This window comes from Diorhabda carinulata, chromosome 3 (assembly GCF_026250575.1).
Source record: "Diorhabda carinulata isolate Delta chromosome 3, icDioCari1.1, whole genome shotgun sequence".
Taxonomy (NCBI): Eukaryota; Metazoa; Arthropoda; class Insecta; order Coleoptera; family Chrysomelidae; genus Diorhabda; species Diorhabda carinulata.
Window position 1 is genome coordinate 32205657 of NC_079462.1, and position 19870 is coordinate 32225526.

The following is a 19870-nucleotide window of genomic DNA, read 5'->3' on the forward strand; positions in this document are numbered from 1 at the left end:
GGAAGCGAGGAGGCAACAGAATGGACAAAAACTGGGCCAGTATAACAGATAAACGGAACTGCACAAAAATATTAATTCCGAATATTAATTAAATTAATAAGTCTTACGTCACTACACAGACAGCATGGGTTTCCATGGCTTATTTTTACCTATATACAACTACAGACTGGTCAACTGATCTTGTGCTATAACCTAACCAATTTTTGCCTGCGAAAAATGACAGGAGGAACGTAGAGCAACCATGATATAAATTGGAAGCTTACTGTCACCAAAAAATACTGTACAGATAATAACAGCGAGAGTCTGGAGAATCCTATGGAATATATTGACAGAGATAAAATAATAACTCGAAAACGGAAAGACCTAGTAGATAGACAAAGATAAGTCAATCAGCATGATGAAGTAATACCTTTTGTAGGTTCCCTTATACTGACTGCGAAAATCCCAGATAACCTTGAAATTCCGAGAGTTGACGGAGATACTGTTTGAAGATTTTTCCCTCTAAACAAAGTTTGAAACTAAGCAAACTATTTTTTTGTCTGTTTATTTAATATTAAACAGTTTCCTTTTTCCCTGAATATACTTAAAATTTCTTATCATATATTGTGTTGTAAAGACGTGCATTACAAGATTTATATAAATTAATTTATGGAATTGAAATCATCAAAGATTAGTAACTATCATTAATAGACATGAAAATTATTTTTCTCGTTAAAACAATGTTCTAGTTTAATTTTATTTTTATTTTCATGTTCATGATGTAGGTGATCTAGTGATCAATATAAATGTGCAATTTTTCGGTGTGAATATTATATTTTAAGACTTAAAGAAAATTCGAAACGTCAATTTTACCTATTTTTCAAAAATTATTGAAGAAATTAATTTTGAAACAGAAGAGACCTAAAATCAATTTTTATCTGCTTTTATCTTACAATATTCTTGGAACAATTAAATTTCACAAAAATATCCATTATTTTTTTGAATCTTTTTCTAGAGTTCACGTTGTTTGACGAATGAATCTTTCTTGCAAAAATATTATTCTAGTTATATGTTTAAAAGCCTTAACGACGGCGATATATTTCAAACTATCATAAATTATTTCCAACAATATTAAAACGAATCGTGCTTTCAACTTGAAAATGGTGAAAACTGGAGAAATTATAAACAGAATTTGAGTAAATTAGGGTTAAAAAATTCATAATAATGGGAAACATTGTTCAAAGAATAAAGCCCGTTTATTCAGATTCGGAACTTGATACAACTGGATTAATATCACTTTATTTTCTCAGATAAGCAAACTTATCTGAATATTGTGAGAACGTGATATGAAAACCTCAATTCTATTGATCTGTTGCTCATTGTTCTCAGGTGTAACATTAGTTACAGAGCAACAGACGCGTGCAACAAAGTAGTATTTCAGCCGCGGCGTACACAACATTTTTTAGACGACGCATAAGATTCAAAACTTTTTCAATTACACTGAGAAAAGAAAATAAACATTTTACTTATTGACTCTGACGTGGATTCGAGTAACTCTCCATCACTGATGTTTTCTTTTTCATCATCATTCATTTTATTCATTAATTTAGACAAAATTTCGGATAAAACAAATAATTTCAGTAAATTAAAAATTTAAGGTTATATAAGATCATCGAAGTGAAACTGTCAACTGTCAGTTGTCAGTTAAAGTTGTCTACTCCAGAACGTACCGAAAGTGTCACTACATGGAACACTCAAAACGCACCTTTCGGTATATAAATGAATACAGAACGAACAACTTTTATATGACGTCGTCTAAAAATTATTTTTCATTCATATATTATTGTCAATACCGTTTCAAAACGTCCACTTTAATTTTATCAGAATATACATTTAATATGTAGAAATTAAATACTTGTTCATATCTTTTTATGATCAAACTATGTGAAATTAATTATTCTTGACGAACAAAATTGCCACTTACGATAAAACGAATAATAAAAAAAATTCATAGAGATATTCTTTGAAGTATGTTTGCGAATAGATAAACGATTATAATGAATAATGATGTGGATTTTACTTTTTAGTCCAGTCATTTAAGGAGTTCTTACTTGAAATAAGTGATAATAACCTGGTTATTCGCGCTCATTATAGTTTCTGGAATATATCCTATCTGTACTTGAAATAAGAAAATATCGCTTGTTACATACTTTATTCTAGAAGTTCCGAAACGTTTTTTCCTCGTAAACCACTTTCAAAATACTTATTCCTAGCTCTAGTTAATACATATTACCAACTCTTAAAAATCATATCTAACTATGGAAATTCAAGTACACACCTGTTGTAGAGTTTCCCGTGGATTCCTAGGGATGCATCTTGACCATTTTGATAATCACTGCTATTCGATGTTACATAGGATTGACTTCACAATATTTAAACTAAAGAATTAATGATCACAAAACAGCTTCATATAAACATGAACAAAGTGGAAAACATTTTCTCGATTGTATCTGAAACCGTTGGTGATATTCATTCACAATTACATGCATTTCGATAACAAAGTTATCACCTTCGGAGACTAAAGTGTAAAGAGTTTTACAGTGTAATTGTGAGTGTTGGTGTTTTTCGAAAATTCAATCGTAGTCGCACTTCGGTACAAGATGAATTTTGTGAAGGTCGTCCAAAATCAGCTGTTCCAGTAAGTAACAACCAACCCTCGTATATACGTATTATATTAGGCTCAAAAAAAGTCATCATGTTAAACCAATATGATAGTTAAATAGTGGAAACTGCTAACTGAGAATAATGCACTCACAGCTATCGGAAAATTGCTGATGCTTCAAAAGTCTAACGCCGCAAAGTACAACGGAAATTATGGGAATGAAATTTGCAAAGGACCCCGAATTGGCTGGATCATAATTCATTTTCCAACTGTGCGGACGATAATTAAATTTATATGGTCTTTTTCGATGTCATATCTTTTGATATGTAAATTAGTAGCAATTAATATTTTAAATATATTATTGTATTATGCAATTTCCATGCAATTAATATTTTAATTTTAGGGTGACTAATAATAGTAAAATATTCCAAGAACATTGTTTTTTCTTTCAGGATGCTCTGAGACTTTTAGAAAATTAAACTTTTATATTTTTACTTAATGGATTTTTAAAAGTATCAGTATTCCAAGACAGAAGTGGAAAATTTTACTAGTTTTTAGGGTCTTAATAACCCCGGAAATATTCTATTGATATCATTTGCAAAACTCATGACCTTATAAGGTATAAGATATATTGTAGCAAACAAATTATACATGCAAAACTAAGGCGTAATAAATAATCTAGTGTTTTCCTTGGATTCTATCAAATCGGGCTTTATGATGGTTCTAGTTGATCCAGCAGTGTATACCAGTCAAGTATATTTCTACCCATTAACTTCTCCGTCCACATATACACTATCGTCGCAATATCTGAGAGAAGCCAACAATATTAGAGGATATTTGGAAAGATCCTCAATCGCTGCTTTCTCCTTTATCACCGATCCGTTCTAGCTTTTTTGCGACTGCCGTTCTTCATTTACGAGAGCCTGGGACGCTTACGCGAACTCTGTACCTGCCATAGCTCTCCACAATTCCAGCATCTGCTTCTTCTCAACCATACTTTTTATATAGCTGACGATCCGTCAAGTTTGCTCTCATCACCTTTTTTCATATTTGATTCTGACCTTCTGATGGGTTAATTGAAGCGTCCTCGGTCATGCAGGCCATCATGAACGCCTGGATGCCCAAACATTTCATCAAGCTGCTGATGGAAAGCTTTCTCTTGAAGAGTTCATGACCATGTCTCATGTCCAACCTCTTCATCAGTTTCTTCAAGAGATATCGTTTTCTCATAGTACTAATGGTTAAATTCAGTTTTTCCTCATCGGACTAATTATTCACGCTAGCAGCTGTCTCAAACTATTTAACGTAATTGGTTCAAAACGTCCAATCATCAAAAGTTGGAGATATGACTCGGACCAAAATGCCAATGCCTTCTGTCTTGAGTTGTGCATGTGGGCTGCATGATTTTATAAGTTCGATTTTATTTGTCTGATTTAAGGGTTAAAATTTTATTTTCGACATCAACGGCAATGCCAGTTGTCAATGATGATATGTCTTTATAAAAATCGTTCGCTCTTCAAGTAAAAACATGATATTGTTCATCAGAATCAGTCTCAAATTAATCGGTATGTGTGTGAAAGGTTCTCTTTTAATTCACAGAAAATCCGCCATTGGCCACTAGAAGGAAATCATCTCCTCAATTTTCTCTATTGTATGAGAATTAAATTATTCACTACCTTATACAATAAGGAGGTTTCCCAATTCCATTATATCGTTAAAATACAATCCAATCGAAATTCTATTGACGCCCTTTATATTGAAGAGACTCTGGGCAATAATTGAATGACTGTCAAAGAAGAACGCCGATATATAAATGAATAATTTCATTTAACTGAACGTTGTTATCATTTTTTCATTATAAAATAATGGTTTATGCATTATGGTTAGAGCGATTCTTATTGGTGCTCCTGGTACAATAGTTTTTCTATATTCATGTTAAATGGCAAAAATGGAAGGAGGATAGTAGATTAATAACTGAGGCTACACGTTTTCTGTTCAATATTCTTTGATATTTGAAGGAATTTGCGTCGATCCCAAAACGTCGTTATCAAGAATTGCAGGAATTTCCATCTATTTAAGCGACAATTGCAAAAAAACGACTTTTGCGTGATTCTCCAAAATCTCACTTAACATATTTAATCATTGATTCTGATGGTCTATAGTATGAAAAAGTGTCTCTTTTCATTGTTTTAACAGTGGAAATTATGGATATTTACCTGACCATTATAGAGAAAAATAGATTGTTATGTGAATAACACAAATTTGAGAAAATGTTCTCCTGTGCAAGTCAATCAAGAGTCTACAAGCAGAAGCCAATTCTGTGATGAAATTAATACATATTATCTGAATAATATTGGGATTAGAATGATAGGTTCAGATATTTGGAATTTCTGGAATCGACAGATTGACAGTTGAGAGTAAGTAAACATGTAGCATTACACTGTAGAACAACGCGTTTTGATTTTCAAAAATTATTATCAAAAAAAGTTTAATTGCCACTATTCGTAAAGTACGTCTAATCTTTGGTCGAAATAATGTGCCTAATTCATCTACTGTGAAAAAAATAGTCAAAAAATTCACAGCTGCATGTTTACAAAATCCAATTGACTCTACAACTTCTGCTAGTAGACCACGAACAGCGAAGAGAATTCACCAATTGGATACTTGAGTAAACATTTTCACTGATGAGGGCAATTTTTACCTCGATGGCTTCGCTAATAGGGAAAACTGTCACATTTGATGCTTCGAACATCCACGAATGACTCATCAGAAAGCAATATATTCACCATGGGTGTGCATTATGGTCTGGAGGAACCATTGAACCGTTTTTCTCCAAAAACGAAAAAGATAATACAGTAACGTTGAATGGCGAACGTTATCGTCCTATGATACCACATTTTTTTGTACCTCATTTAGTATCCTAGTGATTTCTTCCTAAAACATTTCATTTAAGTTGCATTTTAAAGGTGTGGTACAAAAAAGGTTGGAAACCACTTTATTTTACTTGAATATAGAAAGTTGTGCTTGTTTCAACTTACACCACATCAATTCAATCCATCAAGTGAGCTAAATATACGAATTGATCTAATTTTCTATTAGTATTTAAACATTTGATCAAATGGGTGATTCCGTTCTAACTGTGATTTTTTGTATTCAAAATTTCAAGATTTTAAAATTTAACTTTTCTAACTTTTTTATGCATATTATTCATCTATTTTACTGTAAAAATAAAACTCTAAGAGGAATTTACTACAACTTCAAAGTATCACGAGCAAGACACAAATGTCGGATTTTGAGTTCCACGGTACTGACTCATTTATCCACGGTACTGACATGGTAACTTAAGATATTAAACAACAAGTGCATCAATTTTCCTCAGTTTGATCATAAACATTAGAATTTATAAGGTAATTAGTTTAAATCATTTGTTACGACAAAAAAAATTAATAATTTATCGGTAAATTCTAGGAATGGACATGACACGGTACTGACATGGTAACTTAAGATATTAAACAACAAGTGCATCAATTTTCCTCAGTTTGATCATAAACATTAGAATTTATAAGGTAATTAGTTTAAATCATTTGTTACGACAAAAAAAATTAATAATTTATCGGTAAATTCTAGGAATGGACATGACACGGTACTGACATTCAAGTGATGTAGTATAAGTTTTCTTTAAGTGGCAAGTTATATTGTATAAAAATAATGTTTAAATATCTTAAGAATTATTCAATTAACACAAAATTTTTATTAATTGATTATTAATTAATGACTAGTACAAAAAAAGAATACAGGACATTGAATATCACAGTTAGAACGGAATCACCCAAATATAGATAGTTTCTTTCGAAGAATTGTATATTTCATCGTTTAACTACTTTTGGGACATCTTAAATGACTTGACATAACATTAAATGGTAGAAGTTTGCTCATTAAATACAGGTAACTCTCCCTGTACGATAAAAATTATTAATACTAAAAAACGAAGGATACAATACAGCATATACAAATATAATTTGTCATCTTTTCATAAATTTCTCCTTTTATCAAGTCCAATGCAATCTATAATGGAATTCAATTAATGTTGCACATGCATTATACTCAACTATACATTTTAAAGAAGGTGAAATTCGCATTCTCGCCTGGATTATTGCATTATTAAAAACAGAATTTGCACAAACTTTCCATTAGAGAAGAATAGTTCGACTATGGCACCTACAAATTGGAATTCATCAATAGAATACGATAGGAATTGAACCATTTTTGTCTTGTTTCGATGATAAAAATTACTAGACCAGACATACCACCTTTCATTTCACGACAATCATAGAAAATTCATATGCTCACAGTATTAAAAGAGAACATGTTAGAGAATACTTTTCAACTAAATTATATCAAGTATTTATTATTTTTGAGAAGGTAGCCTAGAGATTTGTGATTTGCTTGAATATAGCTCAATTTTTTATACGGGAAAGATGTCCTAGCTAACCTCACTAGAAATCTTTTTGATATGTGATATTACAAAAGGTCTATAAGTTAATAAATCCTGAAATCTTATATTAGACAATATAAAGAAATAATTTAACAAGCAAATATACAAGAAATCTTCCCTTACTCACAAATTATTGAAAATAACTATCATATTTAACTTTATATTTGTTGTGGAAAATCAATGGATTATTGGAGAAAAAGTTTGTAGGAATATCTATAATAGCTTTAGCTATATTGGACGGCCTTCTGACGCTCTGATTCTCATTGTTCTTTTTTCTACTTAAGTTAGGTGTTTCTGATAACCTCCCCTATGGATAAAGGTGTTATGTAAAGCAAAAATACATTTAATAATCATTTCTAACACAATTATATTCATTCCGATGGGTTTGAACAAGATACGACACTTTGAAATCAATATTCTTTTTCGAGATCTGCTCGGTCTTGATTAACTGGACATATTTTCCAGCAGAACAAACTCTTCATCTGAGTCGAAATCCTGACTCCATAACATCTACTTTGCCATGTTATAGCAGAAAAACCGGCATCGTCTTTCAGTGTCTACAGTAGGCGTCGGATAATCTGCTTTCTTCAAGTGTGCGGCCTAACTGTAGATGTGTGAAAGAAATTTTTTTTTAAGAAACAAATAATTTAATTAACCAAAATGTGTTACCATTGGACAAATCAACTCAATTGACATTAATTGATGTGAATCGGCTTCGATCAACGTCAATATACATCTTAGGACATCGATTAACATCAAATGACAATAGACATCAATTTGCTTCAATGGACGTCAATTAATGTCATTGGAGGTCACTTTTTATTTCATAAGGCAATTATTATGAGAATTGTCAAGAAATAATTGGACAAAATCATGAATTAAATGAAATTATTTATTGTTTTATTTTCTATGAAAACTTCGTTTTATAAATTAAGCTTTTTGTTAATATTTACTGATTGCTAAGGGTGAAAAATTGGCTGTAGTCTCTCGCGAGTGCGACGACTTTTTTACTTGTTTCTAAATGTTTTAATTAGCAAAATGATTGATCATTATTATAATTGCAGAGAGACAGGTAACGTGCTGGATAAATTTTCACATTAATTAATTGAACAGTTGTGTTTTATCTTGTAGTTGACTTAAATTTTCCGTAACTAATCATATTTTCTTTCTTTTTAGGTAAGTGATCAACAACATCTATTTGTCTTACGTTTGTGAGTATTTGTTATCGAATATAAACGCTTCTATAGCTACAAACAAGAAGAGATTTTGTGAGTGTACCAATGAATTTTAACAAAGGACATTGTGATGCTCCTGACTTTTTAACTACACCCGGTGAATGATTGGACTTCTAAGCTGAACGCAAATATTTCAACATACTCCTTAGAAAGTTGAGATCGTTGTGCCCTGTTTTATCGAAACACTTCACAATTGTTAAATTTTGAATTCGTTATTAGATTTATGAACTGCATCAGGCGATATTTCTATATAATTTTCTAGGATTTCAAGACGACTGTTGAAGGATAGGATGAGTGTTTATTTTGAACACACTCTTTGCTGAATATAGATCATTTTCAGTCCATTTTTGTCTAGTGTCTAGCGTCGTAATGGTCATACTTTCTTCTTCCAATTTTTCTTCAACTTTAATCTTTAACATGATTTATCTCCCTGACGAAATAGACAACACCTCTTCGCATAAAGGGAAAAATATTTTTTCTCCTTTCTTTCCCATAATTTAAGTTCAGTATTTTCATATTAAATTATGAAATACCCAATATCCACCCAAAATAATAGCACACAATCACTTGCCAAATTCCCATAAAACTTTAGAAGTGCAAAAGCTGAAAATATTGATTAAATTCGATTTTAAAAACTGGAAGAGAAAAAATTTATGGTATTTATATATTAATTATATTTTTTAATTGTTAAATTCCAAAAACAAATTATGAACTCATTTTTTCTTATCTTAGAATACATAACATTGAATAATGTTTTGCGTAGCCCCCACGTATCATAGCAGCACATCTCCTTGGCGTGCATGTCCGATTTCTATCGATGGCTTTCTCTGATTGATCCCAAGCATGCTCAACGAAATTTGGATTAGGTGATGTGGGTCTAAGCTGTAGATGAAAATAACCTTGTTTTTCCATTTCTTCTAGAACCCATAGATACAGCTTGATGTTGTCTCGCATTATCATCGTCTACCACTTGATCCCTTCACAACTATCATGTCATATTATGTGGTATTGTGATGCCTAATCTAATATTAGTTGCCCACGTATGAATGTCAATACTATTCTTAAATAAGATCACGCATGATCTTCTCTTTAATGTTAAGATATTTCCCAGGTTTTTGCAGGTACTACAAGTATTTCTACGAGCTGTAAATCCCAGGTAACGATCGTCACTGACGGATCTTTCAGTTCTTCGGCAATAGTTCCAGTTTTAAGCACTTACGAAATGACAGCTTGCAGGACCGGATTAAGATTTATAAGGCCCGGGGCTAAAATAATGACGGGGCCCCCTTAAGGAATTCGAAAACCCGGAAAAATTCACAAAATAATATCAATACGTTAGATTTGTGGTATCAACGCATCAAAAAGTACAAAATGATTTCCAAATGATGGGGCCCTCTTGGACCTGGGGCCCGGGGCTATAGCCCCCCCAAGCCCCTAGCTTAATCCGGCCCTGACAGTTTGGGATAAGTCAAGTTAATTTGCAGGATTCTTTTGGGTTGAGTCTACTTCGAGTATTCCAACAGACCGAGAAGACTCTTCGATAGTTAATTTTTGTTCCGGTATTATTAACATTAACCAACCTCTTCAGAACTTTCGTACATTTAACACAGATCCAAAAAATCGAATGAAGAAACTAAAATGAAAGTTATTTATGAATGTTTTTCGGTGAAGACGAGGAAATTATTAAATCATTGAGTCACTTTTATAATTAAAATTCATGTTCAGTTGATACTAATGAATGGAGTTCATGATTTTATTATATGAAATCTAATTATACACACTGACGATCTTTGATTTACAACTTGATTACTAATTTATTGTCTTCTCATTTAAACGACGCGATGTCTAAACTGAATTATCTTCTATACATCGCCTCCTCGACATCCTAACTTCATCGTAAATAAAATCGATTTCATTAGTTGTATTTCGTATTTTGTGATCATGTACTTCCCACGTTTCACCTTTCTAAAGATTTCGAAAACTAGTTATTTTCACTTAAATTCTGTTTAAACGTTATACATTTGTTTGTTTCTAATTATTTAAATTGGTCGATTTCTTTACTACAATAGGCAGTAATAGCGACATCTATATTTCTGAAAGATTATCATTACAAAATAGAAACCTATTACTATAAATTCCTCCTTTAAAAAAGCATTTTTATAATCATGTGCAGTAGTGACATCTGTTATAGTCTAATCAAAGCAGCTTGGTTTTTATTACAGAACTCTGTACCAAAATATATTGATTTATAAAATTCACTAATGACGAATGCGGTAGAAATATGTCAAAATTGTTGAAATATTCAAATGAACTAATGCATTGAAATGTAATTTATTAATAAGTTGTATAAAAGCGATGAGTTTGAATAAATAAATAGAATAAAATGTGTATGAGTTTGGAAAATACAGAAAACTATTAGATCAATACTAGCTTTCGCGTTTTTCCGGAAGAGGCGCTAGGAACGTCGAAGAAAGGATTAGTTTTATTTCTCTGAACATTTCAAAACATTCGTTTCCTTGGTCGTGACGAACCAACTTCATGTTCCTCTTAAAACATACTTAACATAAAACATCGAAAGTGTTAAATAACCTCCAAAAATACAAACGAACCAATTTAAAAATGAACCTCAAAAAGATCAAGATAAAAAGAAATATTAAAAATCAAGCAAACTAAAACAATAACCTTAAAATGTAAACGAATTAAAATAATTGTTGGAAGCATATCATTCTATAAGAGAAAAACATAGTTCTAGAAGAGAGTACCTACAGTAGTATTTTTGATACAGTTATTTGGGGCCATTATACAAAAATACGGTTATTTTTAGACGAATAGCTAAGTATAACTTTAGATTGTTGATGTTATACCTTTTATATATAGTTGTTAGATGTTTGTGCTCAATTAGATGAATAAGTGTCTATATATGTTTAAACTTTTTGGGGCCACGAAAAATGACAGTACGTCTTAACAAATTCATATACCGTAAATATCTATTTTTCCACTTCTGAACATCTCAAATTGGTCCTCAAAAGTAAATTGAATAAAATAAGTTTGTATTTATATAGAATTCGATGTTTTTCAATGTCTAGTATGTGTTTTAACGTGTTATTTTAAACTTTCTGTATTTCTTCGGATCCGCGAAAAAATATTTTCCAATCGGTTGGTTTGGTATGGCAAGTTCGGTACCACAAGCCGGCAAACCAGTGATAGCGACCATAAGTACTGCAAACGGCCTACCAGAAGGAGAAATGGATGCATTGTTATTGGGAAGAACGAGGGTAAGTTGTTATATCGTAGTAATAATTCGATTTAATAAATATACTTCAATATCTATTTGATCTAAAAAGGTACAAAATTTTTCAAAAACAGGCGAAGGAGTTATTGCCAGTGAAGTTTGAGTTTCTCCTGCTGCTAGACAGAGATACCTTTTTATATTTTCGTCCATTTTTATTTGTAGATAATTCGGTAATCAGAATTGAAAAGTATTTCATTAACTAATTGCTCGTGTAAAACTCAGTATTTTCAAATTCATCTAAGGCACGATAGACGCTCTCCTAGTGTTTGCATTGTTTTCAGTTTTTGTCAGAAATTTTGAAAAGTTGACAAAAACACCATTTTTTTTCCTGAAAAATATGAAGAGTTAATTATGTTAGATCTTTCGAGAGTAAGTAGATCTCAACATAAAACGTCTATTAATTATAATGTTGAAAGAACCCTTCTCTTGTCGTTTCAAAAACACATTGCTAGTATTGCTTTTCTATTAATCTTGCAGCATCTTTTCTTCTTAATCTCCGTCAGCAAACTTTTTTAAATAACAACAAAGAAATTACATTTATTTAATTTTTTTTTCTTCAGTTCAAAACTTCTTCAGAACTGAATGAATAATACGTTTCTTAGGAAAACAAAAATACGTCGTGCGCTAAAAAATACGCTCACGCCGACCCAAAGATCAACCACATCTTTTAAATACCCAACTCGAGTTTCAGCGCCATCCCTTGGTTCATTAGTAATACCAAAGTACATGAAAACAACAGTTTCCTTTCCTTTTTGGCGGCAATTTCAAATTCAAATCTATTGTTCAGTTATTTTTTGAAACAATTTGATGGAGTTGTATCAAAACGATCGATCTTTAACCAGTGGTTACAGCTGATTTAACCCGCTCCTCACAACATTCAGAATGTGGGATGGCTGTAACTACCAGAGATCTTCGTCTTCTTTTTCATACGCTCGTAGGTGTAGTGCTCTAGAGTTTCCTAGTGTCTCAAATTTTGAGAGAATGTGGATGCTACAGGCTGCATTATCTTTTAAGTATTTAGATCTAAGATCAAGACGATTTATCAAGTACAAGAAGTGAAAAGATATAGAAAGAAAATATATATCTGTATAATACTCAACTTTTTTCTTGTGATGTCTGGTATATCATGAACTGCGTAAGAATTTAAAGGCTGAGGCGCAATTGTAGTTTCTGTAACACAAAAAAAGAAAAATGCAGTATGTATTCTTGAAAATTAACAAAAATAGAAAAATCCCTTAACAGGAAAATGGAGGGATGGCACTGCACTTTCGACTAACACCAAACGTTTGCTATCATATTTTAAACACAAAGAGTAGAAATGTTTCGGACATATTTCCTAATTTCCTGTTATGTTGTCGAGAAAACCTGTTCGGGTTACCTAGGTAGTCCTTAATTGGACTTCTGAAGAAAGTACAACTTATAAATATTTATATCTTTACGTTTTAGTTGTCTAAGCACAATTTGAACTCAACACTTTTCCACACCAATATCAGGTATCAAAATAACTCTGTAAGTAAATAAAATGAAAACATTTCTGTACGACTAAACACGTGCTCAATGAGTTTAACAAGTATTGGTAGGCATTCACCCCAGATCAACTACGAATCCACTATACTATGTCAACGCTGTTCTGTAATTAGCTGGAAATCGTAGCCCCTAGTGTTACCTAATGTCAAAATAATAAACGTATTAGTTATGCTAATAAACCAAGAGAGTGCGCTACGATTCATTTTCCACTCCCGCATCAACAAGTTTCCATACAAAACCTTATGGCAATGGAAAATCTCCGGCCATACTCGATCCGACGACGGAAGTATCATTAATTTGAACTTACTCAAAATATTTAAGTGATTTTATCAAAAGATTTTCAATGTCTGTGTGCTTAGTTTTTGGTGGTTTGTCCATGTGATTTTTTCTACTATCCTGCTTCCTCATTTTATTTCTGAAGCTCTGTTCTTATCGTTTTCATTCTGGTTGCCCTAATTATTATTTGTTGTTGATGTTTCGGCTATTGTTTTTGTTGAATCCGTTATTTTGTGAAAATAAAAAAGATTATTTCTGTAGTGTTTTCACACCTTTTGCATTTTCAACACGCTTTTATTAGCTAATTATTACTATTAGTATATCCCACCACTCTAATTGCGTTCGTTAGTTGAGCGGGCTGAAGCGTCCAGATACGCCGGTCTTGGGTCAATTCCCGTTCTCGCTGTGAAAAAAATTTAGATTTTCAGAAAAATTATGTTGGAAATTATCACTGCAAATTTTCTCTTTACTTCGAAACAAATTTCACAACTGTCTGCCCTCTGCTGGAGATTTATAATAATAATGACTAGAAGCTAAAGAAACATTTTATTTTTGGCAATAAATATAAAATATATATAGTTTAAAAAAAAACAGAAAACACGCTTTTTAGTTTGATGTGCTTTAAAAGCGTGTTTTGTTGCTTAATTTTTAACGCTACTTTAATCTATTAGTATGAATTGAATAATGTAACTTTTTAATCATTTCATGTTCCTGACACGACTATAAACATTTTTGGCTTCCAAAGGTTCACGATGAAAGATGGCTAGCTAAAGCTTAAGTACAGTTAAGCCGTAGGAAATGTAGTGAAATTAGAAAGATAGATGACGAAGTCGTCCAAAATCTAATTAAGTATGTCGGTAGTAAATAACACCTTGTTAAAACCAAGGATAGACTGTGTAATTAATGTAATGTCCTAATTGGAAAGAGTATTATTACTGCCATAACATTGAAATTACGTCATTCATATTAGAATGGAGTAACTAAATCAGAAATCTTCAGATTCATCTCTCAGAATCGTCAGAAACGGATTTTTTTTTCTTTTCCATTTACCACCGACAGTCTTGAGTGAGGAAATGGAATTTTTTCGGTCTGCGGGCCATTTCACAAATAAAGTGAAATATTTGTGGGAGAAAATGAGAATAAATGAAGAGATTCAAAAGGAATTCAACGTAATTCAAGCATAAATTCTTTAACATAGCGAAATCCATATATAAGTTCCGTTATTTTAAGTGAAAATTGATCATATTTATTGGAAAAAGGACATTGAAAAATAAGGGAAAATGGTTTTAAAAACTAGACTCGAATTATTCATAAATTTAAATTTTGAATCTTCCATCTAAGACGACAAATTCACTGTTTTTATTATTATTCAAAACTTTTACAATTTAGGAATTCTCCAAGATATTGATAGCGTAAAATTTTTTCTGGGGGTAAAAAATTTAATAAAAAGATATTTTTAAACAATAGTTATAAAAGAAATTTCACCAAATTAACTTGTCCTGTGATCTCCATACAATAAACCAATTTTCAAAGGCTGTGCCTCGTGTTTAAAAATACTGAGTTTACACCTGCTTAAACTTTTTTCAATATCCCTGTAAAATTTTCTGACTTTCTTACCCATTATCTCCTATCTAACAATATTATTTCGAATTGGCTATTCCAATATTGCCATATAATCTTTCGTGAAAAGTATTTAAGAAGTTTTAAAAACTTTTTTAAACCTTGAACCGGTCCAGTTTTCAAATTATTGCTTCGGCCATTTCAAGCGCATCACTCTGTAGACGTCTAAGTTGTAGATATGGAATGTGAGCAGAATATGAATTGATTACTTTGTTTTTGTCTCTATCATAGGTAGAGGTTATTAATAACCCAAGGGAGTTTATCACATTTCAGGTAATCTTGCTTTGTAGACAATGCGATAATTTCAGATTTTTCTACACGTGATTTACACGTTATGGATTTTTGGTACTATAGATTCATATTCCAAATGTAGAAAACATTTAAAATCAAATTAGGTTAATTTTCAAGACGATCATCATTTGCCTTTTCATATATATCTTCATTTAACATTAATTTTAACGGTATTTAGATAGAAACTGGAATGAATATTTGGCAACGAAGATCCCTGGGGTCATCCAAACATTCATAATTTCAAACCCTTTCTATAATTAGATTTCTATTTGATTGATTGGATTTCTCCTGTTCAAATATTCACGATATTTTATCATATTAGCAAAATTCATTTCACTAATTTTCATTTTGTATAAATAACGATTCTAGAAATAAAAAACTGAGGCTATACATAATTTTTGAATTATCGAAGTTTCTTAACACTAGATTGGACAATCATCAATTGTAATTTGATGAATCCGATTAGAATTTTCAAGACTAAAATTTTTCAGCTTCACTTGTATGTACATATGTATATAACAGCATCAATGAATTCAATTTTCTAGCGCTTGCAATATAGAGAAAGTTTTGCACATCCATTAAAAACCCACGAAAACGCAATAGCTTCATAAATTTCTACAATTATCTTTGGTATTATCAACAGAATAGCACGTAATGGTATCGTGAGATCGATATTAAACCACTTCGAACAAATAAATTGAAAATTTTGCTCACTTTTCAAAGATAAATAACAATTCAGTAATTTCATAAATCGTATTATCATCCTTGGTAGGATCACCATGATAGCATGTCATGGTATCTTTGGTATCGCTATTTTTTGGCCTTAATTTAAAACTATCAGATAGAGGAGTTTGGGCAAGTTATGGACACCTAGAAGATGAGGTGAGAGGACAAATAAGGTCGCGGGATGTCTTCAGCGGAATAAACACTAAGACAAGAAAGGCACGAATTTACAAATCAACAATCAGACCTATACATCAAAAATGAAGCCGAAAATATCGAAAACTAAACAACTCTTGGAGACCACAGAGATGAAAATTCTTCAGCAGATCTCGGGATAAACACCAGTAGACCGAGAAAGAAGCGGAAACATTAGACGGTCATGTGACGTAAATAACATAGATAATTAATTGGTCCAACAGGCCCAGGTGAAGTGGTAAGTAGAGTGTATTTTTCTGAATTAAACAAGTACAAGTCTTCTTTATTATAGCTTTCCTACTCATACTACATCAAAACCTTGAACTGAACTTTACACAGGTCATTAGTTTCGTCAAACATCTGCAACAATTTGTGTCAGCGGGGGTGGTAACATCACGACTGTGGAAAAACTAGAAATACTGTTGACGATAATATGAACATAAAGTTTAAATAAGAAAGTAATTAGACAAATAACTGTACCATACCAAGCGTCAACAATATTGCAACTACGAATATTACCATCAATTATAATAATCATGTCAAAAATAGGAAACTATCTCTGGGTATTATATTCGCGATGGATTGTCTTATTATTTTTTTCAATTCAGACTGAAATAAGTTTGAGTCTATCGTACGTTTGCTTAGAACATTGTAAATGTTTGCTTTCCTTCATACTGGAAATGATTAAAAATGCTTGGAAAATGGCAATAAAAATTATTTGTCTTTTCATAAAATTACCTCAATATTTCTTTGTTTATTCAAATGAATATATAAGGTTATTAATTATTAGAGGAAATGTTTCATTATCAGAGAAATTTTATGATAAGAACAACAATGATGTGAAGATGTGATTTTTTTAATTTCTTATATCGTAGGCCTTTTATATATGTGTACGTTTCAAGACGATATAGAAACATGAACATATGTCAAATTTGACATTGCCATCATAAAGTGAACGTATCTCCGACTTTTGGTGACGAAGTACCATCTTCAGTCACCGTGTTTCGTTGGTTTTCCGAATTGAATTTTAGTCGCACTTCGTTACAGGATGAATTTCGTGCAACATCGGCTGTTTTGCCAAAAAACAATCGATGCTGTGTGCAAACTGATACCGTAAGATTGAGGCATACTTGCGCATTAGTTCCATTCCCATACATTCAATGAAAGACTTGTTCGCGTTGCATACTGGATGTTTCGACCAAGAAGTGTTGAAAAAATTTAATCGCCGTGCTTCAAAAGATGTCTATAAGATCGTAACAGGCGACGAATCATGGATCTGTGTATGTGAACTCGAAACTAAACAACAATCGACTGTATGGTTCTTTGAAGACGAGAAATGCAACAAAAGTTGTTTGCACATGAAGTACATGCAACTTAGAACGGTCAATTCTGATTGGTTTACCGGAATTTGTTTGCCAGAATTGTTCGGGAAACTAATTGCAGAAAATGCACTACGACAATGCGAGCTCTCATACATCGGTTCAAACAAAAACGTTTTTAAACAGTCAAAACATCGAATTGATGGTTAATCCGCCGTACACTCTTTGTTTGGCATCCAATTATTTCTTTTTATTCACGCAGAACAAAAATATTAACCCTCGTAGCAATAAAAAAAAGTTATAATAATCGATAATAGAATATAACAGAATCTGATGGTAAACCAATCGATTTATGGTTGCCTTACTTAATCAACTATTTCATAATTTGTATGTATACAATCAATAACAGTGTTTAAATTAAAAGTTATAAATGGAATTTTCCTGTTATAATGAAAATTTTGAGTGAATTTATTCGAAAATTAAATTTTCCTGAGAGATATAGGCTTCTTAAGCTACTGCAGTATTAGAAGGACTCCGAAAATCGGGACTAATGAGCGTGGAAATTGTAGAGAGTTAACAGACTGTATTATTAAATCCTCAATGAATTTGCAAGGAAATTTTTAATTAATCAATGGAAATGGTTTTTGATTGGATTATGAAGCATTTTATTTGAGAAATGATGATTTCCTCATAGCACAGAATGTAAATAACGGCGTTAAAAATTAAAGAAACAATATTTGACTACAATTTACTGGTTAGTTTTTAGACCTCAATTTTATCAAGAATATACTGTATACCGACTAATATCTACAGTTACAAGAAAATGTACTTTTTATTTGTGTATATATGGATTGTAGTGTGATATACACTGCGGCCCAAAGGATCTTTTGTGTATCTTTTTCATGATGTGGCACTGGTGCATGCTCATCACTTCGAGGAAATGTTGAGATTTCCTCCTCTACATAGCAGATTCTGCTAGCGTATTCAGGTATTCATTTAGACGGCAAAACAAAATATTCGTAGATTTTTTCTACATACACTATAACTTCGGCTATAGGCTCCCATGCGTATCATTCACAGTCACAATTCCTGTTAGATTAATCCAGTAGCTTTTTTTCTTCAGTAACCTTCTTTTATAGTGTTTTCTCTATTGTCCTGTAGCTGCTTCCATAGAAGTGTTTTCAGCCACGAGTTTAGTAAATCTGTTTGCTATTCCATTTCCCTTTACTCTAGCGTTTCACTGTTACGGCAACTTTATTCTTTTTGCTCAGCTCAACATTACCAAGCATTTTCAAACCTGCTGGGATTTCTGCAGTTCTATTTTCTACTTGAAAAATACTTGGTGTATTGCCGAAGTTTTCAGAAGGTTTGGTTCTGAGATCACAAACTCCTATTGCAATTTTTTCGGCTGTTTCGTAGCCATTCGATACAATTTAATGGCGTTTCTAGTCATTTTTAATATATTTTCATGACCCCATTCACTTTCACAATGAGCTAATTTTTTTTAAAGTTGAAGAACGTTGACAGGGTATACCAAGATTAATCAGTTAATATAACCGTTTGTCTACTATACATATGTAGTGACATACTCTATTTTTTGGGCTAAGAGAAATGGTGTCTTGCCCTGTTTTGGTTGTGACATTTATCTGGAGGTTTTCCCATTTACTCCTGTCGGATTTAATGCTTTTCTGACAGCTTCGTATGGAGTATTATCAAAGGTGTCTTCTTCAAAAATTGACGCACTACATTTTCTTTGTTCGTTAAAGAATTCTATATTTCGTTTGTCAATTGTAGTGCTGTAGTCTCAAAAATGTACTTGATCATGAAACAAATATTCTCATTTGAATTTTAATATATTGAAATTTTATTTTTATGTTAGTTTTTTATTTTTTACAAGCTTTTTTCTCCCTCTCTCTCCATTTTCATTTATTATCATTGTCATATCATATTACCTTTGAGTTTTCCGGTACTAGTGTATAAAATCCATAAAAAATTCTTAATATTTATGTTTCAAGATCAAATAGACAGAATGAATGTTCAAACACTACCCTTATCGACAGGTTTTCTTCGCTTCATGAAAATAATAGCCTGGAAAATCGGCGGCAACAAATTTTCATTATATTATGAAATTAAATCGGATGTAACGACTCCCATTTAAATTCATTCGTGTCGTGTTTGAAATTTCACTTTGTGATTTCATTTTGTATTGAGGAAAATCCCGAAATAACGTGTCTTAATTAAACAAAGTGGTTAGTA

The 19870-nt window shown here is 31.8% G+C and overlaps 1 protein-coding gene across 2 annotated transcripts in view; it reads left to right on the forward strand.

Annotated features, from left to right (window-relative positions):
- Window positions 1–19870, forward strand: part of LOC130891328 (inactive dipeptidyl peptidase 10) — a 216903-nt gene that overhangs the window by 63787 nt on the left and 133246 nt on the right. Inside the window, exon 1 of one of the 2 annotated variants that reach the window (XM_057795974.1) lies at window positions 10878–11646. The exons of the other annotated variant lie outside the window; for it this stretch is intronic. Coding sequence (XP_057651957.1) covers window positions 11539–11646 — 108 coding nt within the window. The 5' untranslated portion in view covers window positions 10878–11538. Of the gene's footprint in view, window positions 1–10877; window positions 11647–19870 lie in introns of those variants that run through there. 2 annotated transcript variants of the gene reach the window in all.